Genomic DNA, 15,433 nt, shown 5'->3' with positions numbered 1-15,433 from the left:
CATTCTGTTTAAATTAACTGTGCTCTGCACGTGTGCAATAAAGTCCCCCCCCCCCGATGTTGTGGATAGCTGTCTGTCCAGGCATCTTTGTGGTTAGTTTATCATTTCCTCATTTGCTAATGTTCTTACCCAATCTACTCAATGCCACACACAGTCGTCAACTCAAAAACTGTCCCCAAACTAACTCTGACTCCTAAATTTATCCACTCAAAATCGGAAATGCTACGTCCACTCTTTTGTCTAAGAGTTGCTGAGAAATCAAAAATTACCTATTCTATCAATAACTCCTAACTGACAAACCCACCTCATTTCTGTATGGCTTTGTAAATCATTTCTAAACCATTGTCATGATTTTTTTTTTTTTTAAACTTTCAACATGTTTTTTTTTTTATGAATCACTTCCTAACACTCTGGGGGGAGGTGTGTGGATAGTATTACATCAAATGTAATTCTATGTAAGATGAACAGTGAAATATTTTTGTTAAAATGTTTTTGACTTCTAATGGAGGTATGGCACCAATGATTTTGACGATTGTTTTTATGACCACAAGTTATATTAACCAACCAATCAGAAGCTTCCAAAGTTACTATAAAAATTGTTGAATTTTGGATTCAATCAGTTCACCGTCGTCTCTGTCACGAACCGGCATTTGATTCTTCGCCGCCATCTTTGTTACTAGGAATTACTTAACACTCAAGATCGGAACTGCACTGATTCTTCACCGCCATCTTTGTTCAACATAATGTCTCAACACTTAACAGTTTTGAAATCAGTTGAGAAGAAAAATTATACTAACCATAACTTGTGAAAGTTCGTCTTTGAGTTTCAAACTGAAAGTGACTGACATGAGCAGGTTCTACATATCCAGAGAGCATGTTCCGTGGAGCAGAAGACTGTACTGTTTGGAAAGGATTTTTGGGGCCAACCTAAACAAAATAAAAAAAAAAAAAATTAAAAAAAATGAAAAGACAAGTCATTTTTTTTTTATAACAATTTCACATTAAGAAGAAAAAAACAACACTTTAGTGTCTTTATTTATTTGTCTCTCCATGAGGGCAAAGTTAGATAAGGTCGGTTTACATGTGAAGGATATCCAGCTCCCCAAAAAGTGGCACTCTAGATGAGATATAAATAAAAATTGCCCCCCCCATCAAGGATTTCTCCTACTCTTGCAGAAGATAGAACAGATACTACACTTTAAAATATTTATTTGCACAAAATAGAAAAAAAACTAGAAGATGTACCCGGCATTAAATGTAATGTTAAATTCCTTAAAAAAAATGAAGTAAAAAAAAAACAAAAAAAAAACGGAAAGAAACTAAGGCATTTGCATGCGAGTATTGTTTCTTCTAAATAGTTCACTTCTTGTAAATAGAAAAAAAATACTTAAGCCGAGATCGAAACCAAAACCTACAGACAGTGAGTCAAGTATGATAATCATTAGGCCAACTTGACATGATCTTTAAAAAGTGTTTTCAAACCTACTTATTCTTAACATAATGTGAACGATTCGTGCATGCACAGTCGTGAAACAGTTGACAAACAGATAAAAATCTGATGACCCCCCCCCACATACAAATTTTTCAATTTTGACTCTTTAGCAACCCTTTTTTTCCAAATACAAACCAATTAAAAAGTTTTCCACATCTGAATACCCTAAATTTCAAATATGTAGATGAAAAATTCATTGCGTATGTAGACTGAGAAGTGTCCTCACACATATATTCCCACTTTTATAAATATATAGATTACATTTTAACATTTGAAAAAAAAAAAAAATTGGGTACAAGATTATTCAAAAGTGTGGGAAAATTGGTGTCGTTGGTCATCCTTTGTCGACACGACTAGAAAATGTCTACCCCATTCTTAACTAGAATCATCAATCACCATAATAACACATTTACTGCAGGAACCGTCCTACCTAAAATTTCCCAAATCGTTAAAAAATTTTATTGAAAATAAATAATACGTCTATGTACAATTATTTCGTTGTGTGATTTCACAAGACAGATACTACACTTTGAAATATTTATTTGAACAAAATATGAAAATACATAATGAACAAATTAAGCACAAAGTGCTGGGGATAATTGGTGTCTTTGGTCATCCTTGGTCTCAAATACTTAAAATTGTCTATACTACTCTTAACTAGAAATATTTCCGTCACCACATTGCCACATTCACTCCAGAAGCTGTCCTACTTAAGATAAACCCAAATTTGAAAAATTTTATTGAATTGTTTACAGTAATTACATCTCATTGGTGAGAGAATGAGGAATAAACAAAAAAACAACAAAAATTAGTTACACTTTGATCTTAGCTCAAATGCCAAGAAAACAAACATGACTCTGGTGTCATCATTATTACCATCATATTCAGTTTAATGTTAAGTTTATATGCTGGCATGTGTTGTACGGCTTTTAGAAACTAATATAACAGTGAAGATCTCTAGGTGATTGCCTACCAAGGCTAAAGAGCCCTTAACTATTAAATTTGTCTATTAATCTGGTATTTGTTTGAAGTTGACACTACAATATTTATTTCAATATCTTTCAATGTGCAATAGAGATGAGAGTAGTATAATATATATTTCAGTATCTTGAAAGCATCCTCCAAGGCATTACCTTCTCTGGAGGAAAGGGGGATAATGTAGTAGATGTTAATTCATCTTATTCAGAAATATAAACAGATATTCTTATGATACATCCATTCAATTTGCACATCGATTGATGAAACTTCTATTTCAGATTTAAACGTGACAGACCAACGAAAAGATCTACATAAATGCTATGTCAAAATTATGTGTGACAGACTAGAATGCAATTTCAAACTAAAACGTGACAGACTAAAGAAAATGCAATTTCAGGGCTCGATGGACAAATTTATCTTTAGTTGACCTTTTACAACTAAATGTTTTCGTTTACTAACCAAATAGAAAAGTTACTAGCCAAACCCACATGATTTTTAGAATATGACATCTTTGTTCTGTGACGAGTATGTACCTCATAAATATTTTGTGTATTGTTTTAATAAGTGTAATTCTAAATATACAACAAATTTTATGTTGATACTTAAAGGTATAAATATTTTAATTTCTTCAGATGTTTTTTAAACGGCCTTCAATAAAAAAAAAAATAGTATATTGTTCTATTCAACTTTTATTGTTTAAATAATTTAACTTTTTTTTTTTTTTAAATAAAACAAAGTTGAAAAGATATTTTTCACTCAGTAATGAGCTTTGGAAGATTGTCAGTGAAAGAAATGCAATCGCCAAAATATACGCGTTTCATTATTTCTAATGGCCACTTGGAAAAATCACTCGCAAATGTGACTGTTTCTCTCGCAATGTAGAATCCTGAATTTCAAACCAAAACGTGACAGACCAACAAAAATTCTATTTCAAACCATATCATAGACCAGCCAACAGACATATAAAGATGAATGAACACGTGAAAATATTATTTCACACTTAAGTTGTACGTTTGTTATTTAGTTTAATATCTGGTTAACAAACTGAATTTCACTACAATTTTTGCATTATTTATGGAGACGAATGTGAAATAAACTATTTGATAAACCTTTGATGCCTTAAAACAACCACAAATTAAATTGGACTGGTTAGCCAACTAAGGAACTTAGGATTGTATACATGAGGGTCGTTCCAAAAGTAAAGCCTCTTTCTTTTTTTTTTTTAATTAAAAAAGTTGAAAAGCTACGAAGATAGGAGTTGTACCATTAAAACTAGTGACCTTTTGTGCTCAAGAATTTATTTTTCCAACATAATCACCACCATTCTCACTTTTGCCAGGAATTTAATAACGCATTTCTGCTTTTGGGGCACGTACATGACAGGGGTTGCTTTCTTAGAGCCTCACACCATCAAACTCTACAGCGGAGAGATGAAACGTTCAGGCCACGAATGCATAAGTTCAGTCATCATAACGTAATTTGCAACCTCCCCCTGATCAATTCGAGCATTAAAAAAAGGAGGCATTACTTTAGAGACGCCCTTTGTAAATGCTTCTGAATTTTTTAAATGAAAATTGATAATTTATATTATTTGGATTATTCGGACTATTGTTCTTATTCTGAGTGATATTTTTACTCAAATAATATTCAAAATGAGAACAGTAGTTCGGACAATCCAAATAATACGAATTGTATGTAGATGATTTATATATTCTACTGTTGTCATGATCATCAGGTTTGTCATCAGTTGATTATAGCAATTATAGAATCCTCACACAATTTCTGACATATGAAACCGTGTACGCGACCACTCAGTGAACATCCTGCGGACATCTGCTCATCTGTTCTTAGACTTGGGGGTGGATTAATCATGTTCATCACCTCCACGTCCATAGTTGTTTGTTTCTGACCTGGTCAGCCCATTGGATGCCGGGCCATGCAACACTTGATTGTGTGCTGGGTGACGACCACCTTCTGACGATCAGTCACTATAGTCAATCAGGTATAAAAGAAGACACCTTGTGACTTTTTAAATAAATCTTCCGCATTGAGAAATAGGTATATATAAGTTTGGAGGAGTCAACAGTGCATGGTGACTGGTAGTTTTCATCTTGCATTTTTCAGACATAAGCTCTATTTAATATTAAGCACTCTCCACTATGTAGCAATTAATACAATTACAATTACAATATATATATATATATATATATATATATATATATATATATATATATATATGCGCAGCATTTTCCATTAAATAAAATAGACGTTTTTTGTCTATTAATTCTATTTTTTATCCTTTCCAACTTCCGAATAACGGCCTTCACTTCTGGCATGAACTGGCTGATATAATCACCATATTTATCATAAATCCGAGTACTTTTCAATCCTTCTGGATTCATCATCAGGGACAGATTAATCTATCTGGTTTTGACATATTTATATAATTGTTGTTGTTTTTATTTTATAAATTAATCATTTACGATAATAAATTTAAAACCTCTACCCTGATTATAACTAATAACTCCTCTCCTTTGACAGAGTTGCTTCATAGGACTAACTTAGTTTATGAATTCAAATGCCCTTTGGGAGACTGTCTCTCTGACAATGAAGGTAAAAAAATACATAGGTTTGACTACCATCATTTTGTCGAGGAGATTAACCATGCATCCCTCTGAAAACAGTGCTATATTTAACCACTTGACTAATCAACATTCCTGTCCCAATTTAGTAAGATTTTAGTTGACAACACAGGCTGGTTGTGGCCGATGTTGCCGTAAAAGATTCTGTGTTTCGGGTGATTGCGGTTCATGCGCCCAGCACCGCTCGTGAGAGGGTCTCATTCTTCAGTCAGCTTGACGCGTTTGTAGATTGTCGGAAGCGGGTAGTGCTAATGGGGGATTGGAATTCCATCTTAGACCCCGACATAGATAAGGTAGGAGGCGGAGCTAGAGGATCGGAGAGGTGCGAGTCCAGCCTGGCTGATCTGATGGCTAGATGCGGTCTGGTCGACAGGTTTCGGGTCGAGCATCCAGGGCGGGAGATGTGGACGTGGACCAATAGTGTTTCCTCCTATCCAAATACTTATTTGGACAGGATGTTAGTTAGGAGAGGCGAAGTAGACTTCTTATCTTGTCCCACGTTCACTTGGCTAGGCCAGACGGACCATAAATTAGTTATGGCCCGGCTGAAGCTAGGAAATAGGCCTAAGTTAGCGGGGTACTGGAAGTTAAACACCTCCCTTCTGGAGATACAAGACTTCCAAGATCAGTTAAGAGAATTGATTAAAAAGGCACTAGTGGGGGCGGTTACCGGGAGTAAGTGGTGGTTAGGTCTCAAAGCCAAGATCAGAAGCTTCTCCGTCAAGTATGCCCAGCGCCTCGCACTAGATAAGGCCAAGACGAAGAAGAAGCTAGAGCAGAAACTAGCCCAGGCTACGGGGGAGGGTGATAGGGTTAGTCAGGAACTAGCTAAGCAGGACCTTCTACGCGAGACTAGCGAGCGTTACGAAGGCCAAGTAGTTAGAGCTAGGCTTAGAAAGATAGGCAACGAAGCAGTCAATTCTGATGCAGACGTGCGCCGTGAGGTTTCTAGGCGTGGCTCGGACAAATACATTGCAAAAATCAAACATCCGAATGGACGCACCCTGGAATCGACTCGGGAGATCTGCGAGGGGTTTCGAGAACATTTCGAGGAGCGTTTTACGCAGCAGCCCGATCTTCCGGTCCTTGAGCTTAGCGACTATTTGGCCGACTCTCCCCGCCTCGAGGCGGCTAGAGCGGCTGGTTGCGAGGGCCGGGTGACGGAGCGGGAGGTCTTTACTGCGCTGAAGCAGGTCAGCTGTGACAGATCGCCAGGACTTGATGGTCTGCCATACGAACTGTACTTGAGGCTGTCGCCCATGTTTCTGCCTCTTCTGACGGATATGTTCAACCATTGGTTTGCTCAGGGATCCATCCCAGGGCAGGTGACCAAGGGAGTGATCACATTGCTGAAGAAAGGTGACGGGCATGGAGGGGAAGAGTTAGACGACTACAGGCCCATAACTCTGCTAAACACAGAGTTGAAGATTTTGGCCAAGGTCCTGTCGAATCGGCTGCAGGTTGTTATCGACGAGTTGGTTGAACCGGAACAGAACTATGCTGTGAAGGGGAGATCGATTCAGAACAACTTGCACCTGATCCGCATGATCCTAGAGGGGGGAATAGATGACGACACGGAAGCCGCGCTGATAAACTTAGATCAGTCCAAAGCTTTCGATAGGGTCGACCATCGTTTCCTGGCATCTGTCTTAGAGGCCGCCGGTTTTAAACCGGACTTTTGCAAGTGGATCTCCATAATGTATCGACAGCCCATGGCTGTCGTGCAAGTCAACGGAAAGCGCTCGAAACCCTTTGTTATCTCTCGGTCGGTTCGTCAGGGTTGTCCGCTGTCGCCCCTGCTTTATGTCCTGGCTTTGGAGCCTCTTCTCCGCAAGCTGAGACATGGGGAGGCAAATTCGTCCCTGCGCGGAATGGCTCTGCCTGGCGGCTCAGCTGCCAAGGTATCCGCGTTCGCCGATGATGTCACGATCTTCGTGTCGGGCTTCAGAGACATTGAGGTCGTGTCGGAGGCACTCACACAGTACGAAAGAATCACAGGGGCCAAGATAAACCGCAACAAGTCGGTAGGACTGCGGTTGGGCGCATGGAGTGGCAACGCAAACCTCCCTGCGCCCTTCAGCTGGACAGATGGCCCGGTCCGGATCCTCGGCGTGTGGTTCGGACCGGGTCTCCAGCTTGACAAGAATTGGTTGGAGGTACGGTCAAAGGTGGAGGCTGCAGTCAATTCGTGGCTTCCTAGGAAACTTTCCTTAAAGGGTAGAGCTGAGGCGTGCGCCACTTACGTCTTTCCTCTCATCCTTTACCGACTGGCCGTACTTCCCCTGCCTGCACAACACCTAAAAGCTCTTGTCGAACTCTTGTCCTCGCTCCTTTGGGACAGAGGAAGACACTGGGTGAGCAGACAGGTCTGTATTCAACGTCCGTGTGAGGGAGGCTTGGGAATGCCGGACTTGAAGTGTCATCGAGATGCTGAGAGGCTGGCCTTCCTGAGCCACTATATGCAGGAGGACCAACCGTGGCACCCCGTGGTTACTGCCGCCTTCCCCGACCTCGTTCTCGACCCTTCCATCGAGAGCCGTCGCAGGCCGCGGGGAGAATCTGCCTACATGAAAGAGTGCCGAGCCGCGCTAAAACGACTACCAAGGTCCAGTGACCTTGTGACTGCTACCCGTAGGGAACTCCACAGGGATCTGGTGAAGGAGGCCGCTGACGACCCGCTATGCGCGCGTTTGGGGTGGCAGCAGAGTGAGATCCACTCCGCGTGGAGCTGGGCGCCAGGTTCGAGTCATCTGAACAATTCGGAGTTCTCTCTGACCTGGCGATTGGCCCGAAATGCACTTCCACTCAACAACATACAATGCAGTTCTGGGTTTCTGGAGTCGCCTGATTGTCCCCGTTGTGGGACAACGGCTGTGGAAACTACGGATCACGCTTTCTTCGATTGCCGCGAACTCCGCCAGTACTGGTCGTATGTCAGTGGGGTGACGGCTCGCATCGACCCTGAGCATCCTCGCCCAATTACTGTATCCAATGTTGTGGACAACGTGAGGCCGCCGTGGGACCGGGAAAGACAAATGGTCTACGTTACGATTCTGGCCGTGGCGAGAATGGTGATTTGGACGTCGCGTCTGCAAGGTTGCCGGGGGGTGTTGTCTTTTTCTGATCAAGATCTGATCGCGTTCTTTAAACACCAACTACGGGTGAAGATCAGATGTGATAGAAGAAGGCTGCATCGCGCGGCATTTGACAGAAGATGGATACATGTGGCAAGTCTGTGTGTACGAAGAGGAGCCAAATTTGAATACGTGTTCCCCGCCTAGGTGTGGAACGCGCAGTTCTGTAAAGTTAAATTAAACAAGTAGTCTCTCAGCTAGCTGAGTGTGTGTTCCATCCCTCTCCGATTAGGAAGCCTCCAAGATCCCCATCCCCTCTTACCTGCAATTTTTGTTTTCACCCCTTCCTCTAAATTTTACCCATCTTGGAGAAAAAGAAATACAAACTAACCTCCATCCCTTACCCACAAAATTTTCTTTTCTCCATTCACCCCCATCTAGAGGGCATCCCCACCTAGAGACTGACCCGCAGAAGCGAGGTTCCTTTTACAAACCTAGTGGAACGGGCAGTCTATCAACTAGACGGGGTTGGGAGGGTCCTACTAATCACCTTTTGTTTTTTCTTCCCCCTCCCTCGACACAAATGAATTATTGTTACCATTTTATTGTTATCTTTTTTGTTTTTACACGTCAATAAAAAATGTTTTAAAAATTGGGAGTTACTAGGACGTCCCCCAATACGAAAGGGTGAATGCGGTATTATGGTGAAAGAAGATACTAGCTGGGAGAAACTTTTGACTTTGTTTAGTTCTGGAGTGACAAGGATGACCAACGACCCCCAAAATCCCCCCTTTTGAGTTGGCCATATGCCTAAGTTTTTTGTTCATCGTTGATTTTTTTTTCTGTATTTTTTAACATGAATAAAAGATTTAATATCTCAAAGTGTAGTATCTGTTCTGATACCTACATCGTGCGAGGCAGTGCTGTTCTGGCGACACATTCTCGTGCCCGGAACACCTGACAAGCTTTTTGGGTCGCGTTCTGTCCGCACCCCCACTTTGTCTGTCTTTCTCTGCTCTCCCCCTCCCCCACGGGGGGGGGATCCGAGCTGATAATTTACGACCTTCCCGCGAGGGAGGGTCGGAAACACCTTCTCTCTTCCCTCCACTAACTTCCCACTCCCTCTCTCAGTTCTATCTCCCCTCTTGCCGCCCTTTGGCGCCACCTCTTTTTGGCGCCAAAGTCGGCTCCCCACTTTGGACGCCGATTCCACGTCACTTTTTTCAGTGAATTTTTTAAAAGAGGGACCCAAAACGGACACCCCCAGCCCGGGGGCCACCAATATGGATACCCTCAGCCAGGGGCCCACCAATATGGATACCCCCAGCCAGGGGGCTACTGCTCCCCAAGAGGACGAATCCCCAACAGGAGAAAAAACAACTGCTGATGGGGCGTACCGCCCGGGTATGACACCATTGGACGCTCCCAAGGAGGGGGAAAATTTAACAACAGCTCCCCCCGAGGGCGACTCCCCACAAAGGGGAGCAAAACCAAAATCGGTCGTAGCATCTCACTCCAACCACAAAAAGGAGGAGGTGCCAGACCAAAAGGACAATAAAGGGGACAGCGCTCCCCAAGAGGGCTGCTCTCCCAAAAGGGGAGCAGATCAAGAAAATGAGGGGGCATACCGCCTGGACCTCACAAACGAGGAAGGGGCAGATGACCTCAAAGTAAACAAAAACGATCATGCTCCCCAAGAGGCCGACTCCCCAAAACGGGAAGCTGCTCCCGAAAAAGACACTAAAAAGGGAGCCGCAGCTCAAAAATGTGACACTCCCACAAAAGGACTGACCAGGACATCTGGGGAGGCAGGAAGCGTCGCCAAGAAACAGGCAGGGGCGACCTCCATAAAAGACCAAAAACGGTCTAACCCCACTAAAGACCCCATACCAACACCAACAAGAGGGTGTGCGTGGGGGAAGACCGTAGAAAAACAACTGTCCCCTCAAGAGTATAGAGACCTGTACCTGACAAAGTACAGACAATACATAGAGGGGGCAGATATAAAACCCATACCGGGTGCCTGGGAGGCGATTGAGGGCAGAGTCCTGTCCTTTGCCATTTCCGATATACCGGAAAACCGGCTCCTAGGAATGAAGAAGGAAGACATGGCGGGGCTTCTCCACAAACTTAACATCCCAGTACGATACCTGTACCAGAGGAGCTCCGCTGTGTGGGACATCCTCCTACCCACCAAGGATGATGCGGAGAGACTCTCCCTCCAAGAAATAAAGCATGGGAGAGTCAAACTAACACCTGAATACCAGGGCAAGAGAAGGACTCGGGTGCAGGTATTTAATGTGCCAACCCAAATACCTGCGGAAGTATTAGGATGCCTCTTCAGCCAGTACGGTGAGGTAGAACAGGTGACCCCAGTACGGTCAAAAACTGGGACTCACCTGGGCTGCTACACAATAGCAATGAGGCTGAAGAGGGAAGGTTTTCGGGCAATACCACCGCTGCTGACATACAAAGACGCCAGCATAACGGTAGTGGTGGAGGGCCGTCGTCCACACTGTTGGTTCTGCCAAAAGCAGGGCCACATGGCTAGGAGTTGCCCCCAAAGGGTAACCCCTAATCCAACAACCCAAAAGGCAGTCACAACCCTTGAGACAACGCCCGCACCAAAACAGGCGGCAACAACCCCTGCAACTGCAGCACCAACCCCAGCTCCAAGGAAAACCCAAACCACCCAGGAGGCCAAGGGGGAAGAATGGAGCACGGTGGTGAGACAAAAGTGGAAACACATAATCCCTTCTGCCACCGTCCCACCACCAGCCCAAAAATCGAGGCAGGAGCCTCTGCAAATGCAGCAACAACAACAGCCACCACAGCCAATGCCGCGGAAACAACTGCAGCAACAACTACTGCAGCAGCAAAATCAGCAAGTGCAGCAGAAGCAGCAGCAGCAACGACACGAGCGAGACCAGCAACAACAAAAACAGCTGCAGCAGCAAATAGAGGAGCAGACACAACCAACGGTCCCCACACCAATCGAGACGGGGATCAAGCGGAGAAAAGACTGCTCCTCTGAGGATGAATCCGCAAGTGAGAGGGAGAGGAACTCAACCTCACCTCTCCCCGGTTCATTCGAAAGAATGAAAAAGAAAAACAAAAGAAGAAAAGAGGAAGAAAAGGTGGCCCCCACTCCCTGTGAACATACACCACCCCTAACAACAAAATCCACTTCCACCCCCAAACCACACACTGCACCAACACCAGACACCGCACCAACACCAGACACCGCACCAACACCAGACACCACACCAACACCAAACACCGCACCAACACCAGACACCACACCAACACCAACACCAGGCACCACACAAACACCCGTCCCCACACCAAGGCAAACTGAGCCACTACCCCAAAAAGAAAATGAAAAGAATGAACCGAGGGAGAGGAGAGACTCCTCTGCCTCTTGCAGACCAAAGGTCCTTGCCCCCGAGGAACTATGTAATGTAGACTCTCTATCTGTGGCCACAGACATTTCCCATCGGCAGAGGAAAAACTTAAAACCTCTGCTCGATTACAAACAGATAGAGGGGAAAAATGTAAATATCCCCTTAAATTTCCCGGACGCCCCACTCCTAATAACTTTTGTCAGAACTCCAGAGGCCTGCAAGACCAACTTGTGGACAAGGCTGCAGGCCGCTGAAGGGGCGTTTCCGGGAATTGAACTGGTGAAAAAAAATGACCCTTCTCTTGATGAACTGTCAAAACAATGCAAGGGAAGGGTCCCCGTGTTGGTCCATCCGTCACTCTACAGGGCCATAAAATTAATTTATCCTTTGGACGTCGGCGGCATTGCGAGAGAAGGTCAGGATATGAAAAACCTGACCACCTTGAGCATGGCACATAACGTCGGTGTCCTTTCCCCGGCTGACTTCGGAGCTGAGTGTAACACACCCTAAGGTAGGTACCATGGCTTTGAATTTGGCTAGTTTGAATGCGAGGGGCTTGAGATCACCGGGCCGGGCGGCTCGCCTCCGGCACGACCTCTTGTCCCTGGGAGTGGATGTGGCTGCGATTCAGGAGACGCATTTCGTTTCCTCTGTGGACTGTCAGGTGCTGGCCAGAGATTTTGAGGTTTTCTCAGCATATGGCAGCCCGCGGGGGAAGGGAGTTTCCGTGCTGGTTAAACGTACCCTGTCGGCGACGGTCGACGTTGTCCATAGAGATGCGGTGGGCAGGCTGGTTGTGGCCGATGTTGCCGTAAAAGATTCTGTGTTTCGGGTGATTGCGGTTCATGCGCCCAGCACCGCTCGTGAGAGGGTCTCATTCTTCAGTCAGCTTGACGCGTTTGTAGATTGTCGGAAGCGGGTAGTGCTAATGGGGGATTGGAATTCCATCTTAGACCCCGACATAGATAAGGTAGGAGGCGGAGCTAGAGGATCGGAGAGGTGCGAGTCCAGCCTGGCTGATCTGATGGCTAGATGCGGTCTGGTCGACAGGTTTCGGTTCGAGCATCCGGGGCGGGAGATGTGGACGTGGACCAATAGCGTTTCCTCCTATCCAAATACCTATTTGGACAGGATGTTAGTTAGGAGAGGCGAAGTAGACTTCTTATCTTGTCCCACGTTCACTTGGCTAGGCCAGACGGACCATAAATTAGTTATGGCTCGGCTGAAGCTAGGAAATAGGCCTAAGTTAGCGGGGTACTGGAAGTTAAACACCTCCCTTCTGGAGATACAAGACTTCCAAGATCAGTTAAGAGAATTGATTAAAAAGGCACTAGTGGGGGCGGTTACCGGGAGTAAGTGGTGGTTAGGTCTCAAAGCCAAGATCAGAAGCTTCTCCGTCAAGTATGCCCAGCGCCTCGCACTAGATAAGGCCAAGACGAAGAAGAAGCTAGAGCAGAAACTAGCCCAGGCTACGGGGGAGGGTGATAGGGTTAGTCAGGAACTAGCTAAGCAGGACCTTCTACGCGAGACTAGCGAGCGTTACGAAGGCCAAGTAGTTAGAGCTAGGCTTAGAAAGATAGGCAACGAAGCAGTCAATTCTGATGCAGACGTGCGCCGTGAGGTTTCTAGGCGTGGCTCGGACAAATACATTGCAAAAATCAAACATCCGAATGGACGCACCCTGGAATCGACTCGGGAGATCTGCGAGGGGTTTCGAGAACATTTCGAGGAGCGTTTTACGCAGCAGCCCGATCTTCCGGTCCTTGAGTTTAGCGACTATTTGGCCGACTCTCCCCGCCTCGAGGCGGCTAGAGCGGCTAGTTGCGAGGGCCGGGTGACGGAGCGGGAGGTCTTTACTGCGCTGAAGCAGGTCAGCTGTGACAGATCGCCAGGACTTGATGGTCTGCCATACGAACTGTACTTGAGGCTGTCGCCCATGTTTCTGCCTCTTCTGACGGATATGTTCAACCATTGGTTTGCTCAGGGATCCATCCCAGGGCAGGTGACCAAGGGAGTGATCACATTGCTGAAGAAAGGTGACGGGCATAGAGGGGAAGAGTTAGACGACTACAGGCCCATAACTCTGCTAAACACAGAGTTGAAGATTTTGGCCAAGGTCCTGTCGAATCGGCTGCAGGTTGTTATCGACGAGTTGGTTGAACCGGAACAGAACTACGCTGTGAAGGGGAGATCGATTCAGAACAACTTGCACCTGATCCGCATGATCCTAGAGGGGGGAATAGATGACGACACGGAAGCCGCGCTGATAAACTTAGATCAGTCCAAAGCTTTCGATAGGGTCGACCATCGTTTCCTGGCATCTGTCTTAGAGGCCGCCGGTTTTAAACCGGACTTTTGCAAGTGGATCTCCATAATGTATCGACAGCCCATGGCTGTCGTGCAAGTCAACGGAAAGCGCTCGAAACCCTTTGTTATCTCTCGGTCGGTTCGTCAGGGTTGTCCGCTGTCGCCCCTGCTTTATGTCCTGGCTTTGGAGCCTCTTCTCCGCAAGCTGAGACATGGGGAGGCAAATTCGGCCCTGCGCGGAATGGCTCTGCCTGGCGGCTCAGCTGCCAAGGTATCCGCGTTCGCCGATGATGTCACGATCTTCGTGTCGGGCTTCAGAGACATTGAGGTCGTGTCGGAGGCACTCACACAGTACGAAAGAATCACAGGGGCCAAGATAAACCGCAACAAGTCGGTAGGACTGCGGTTGGGCGCATGGAGTGGCAACGCAAACCTCCCTGCGCCCTTCAGCTGGACAGATGGCCCGGTCCGGATCCTCGGCGTGTGGTTCGGACCGGGTCTCCAGCTTGACAAGAATTGGTTGGAGGTACGGTCAAAGGTGGAGGCTGCAGTCAATTCGTGGCTTCCTAGGAAACTTTCCTTAAAGGGTAGAGCTGAGGCGTGCGCCACTTACGTCTTTCCTCTCATCCTTTACCGACTGGCCGTACTTCCCCTGCCTGCACAACACCTAAAAGCTCTTGTCGAACTCTTGTCCTCGCTCCTTTGGGACAGAGGAAGACACTGGGTGAGCAGACAGGTCTGTATTCAACGTCCGTGTGAGGGAGGCTTGGGAATGCCGGACTTGAAGTGTCATCGAGATGCTGAGAGGCTGGCCTTCCTGAGCCACTATATGCAGGAGGACCAACCGTGGCACCCCGTGGTTACTGCCGCCTTCCCCGACCTCGTTCTCGACCCTTCCATCGAGAGCCGTCGCAGGCCGCGGGGAGAATCTGCCTACATGAAAGAGTGCCGAGCCGCGCTAAAACGACTACCAAGGTCCAGTGACCTTGTGACTGCTACCCGTAGGGAACTCCACAGGGATCTAGTGAAGGGGGCCGCTGACGACCCGCTATGCGCGCGTTTGGGGTGGCAGCAGAGTGAGATCCACTCCGCGTGGAGCTGGGCGCCAGGTTCGAGTCATCTGAACAATTCGGAGTTCTCTCTGACCTGGCGATTGGCCCGAAATGCACTTCCACTCAACAACATACAATGCAGTTCTGGGTTTTTGGAGTCGCCTGATTGTCCCCGTTGTGGGACAACGGCCGTGGAAACTACGGATCACGCTTTCTTCGATTGCCGCGAACTCCGCCAGTACTGGTCGTATGTCAGTGGGGTGACGGCTCGCATCGATCCTGAGCATCCTCGCCCAATTACTGTATCCAATGTTGTGGACAACGTGAGGCCGCCGTGGGACCGGGAAAGACAAATGGTCTACGTTACGATCCTGGCCGTGGCGAGAATGGTGATTTGGACGTCGCGTCTGCAAGGTTGCCGGGGGGTGTTGTCTTTTTCTGATCAAGATCTGATCGCGTTCTTTAAACACCAACTACGGGTGAA

The 15,433-nt window shown here is 46.2% G+C and overlaps 1 protein-coding gene across 1 annotated transcript in view; it reads right to left on the bottom strand.

Moving 5' to 3' along the window:
* The window catches only part of LOC145263130 (pre-mRNA-processing factor 17-like), a 268,376-nt gene that overhangs the window by 157,435 nt on the left and 95,508 nt on the right, over positions 1–15,433 (bottom strand). The window contains exon 3 of the mRNA XM_080120076.1: positions 798–927. Coding sequence (XP_079976202.1) covers positions 798–927 — 130 coding nt within the window. The remainder of the gene's footprint in view (positions 1–797; positions 928–15,433) is intronic.

Source organism: Euprymna scolopes, chromosome 38, assembly GCF_053919585.1.
Source record: "Euprymna scolopes isolate OS-2025 chromosome 38, ASM5391958v1, whole genome shotgun sequence".
NCBI lineage: Eukaryota > Metazoa > Mollusca > Cephalopoda > Sepiida > Sepiolidae > Euprymna > Euprymna scolopes.
The sequence above is the reverse complement of the archived record's forward strand: the minus strand, read 5'-3'. Positions and strand labels throughout refer to the sequence as shown.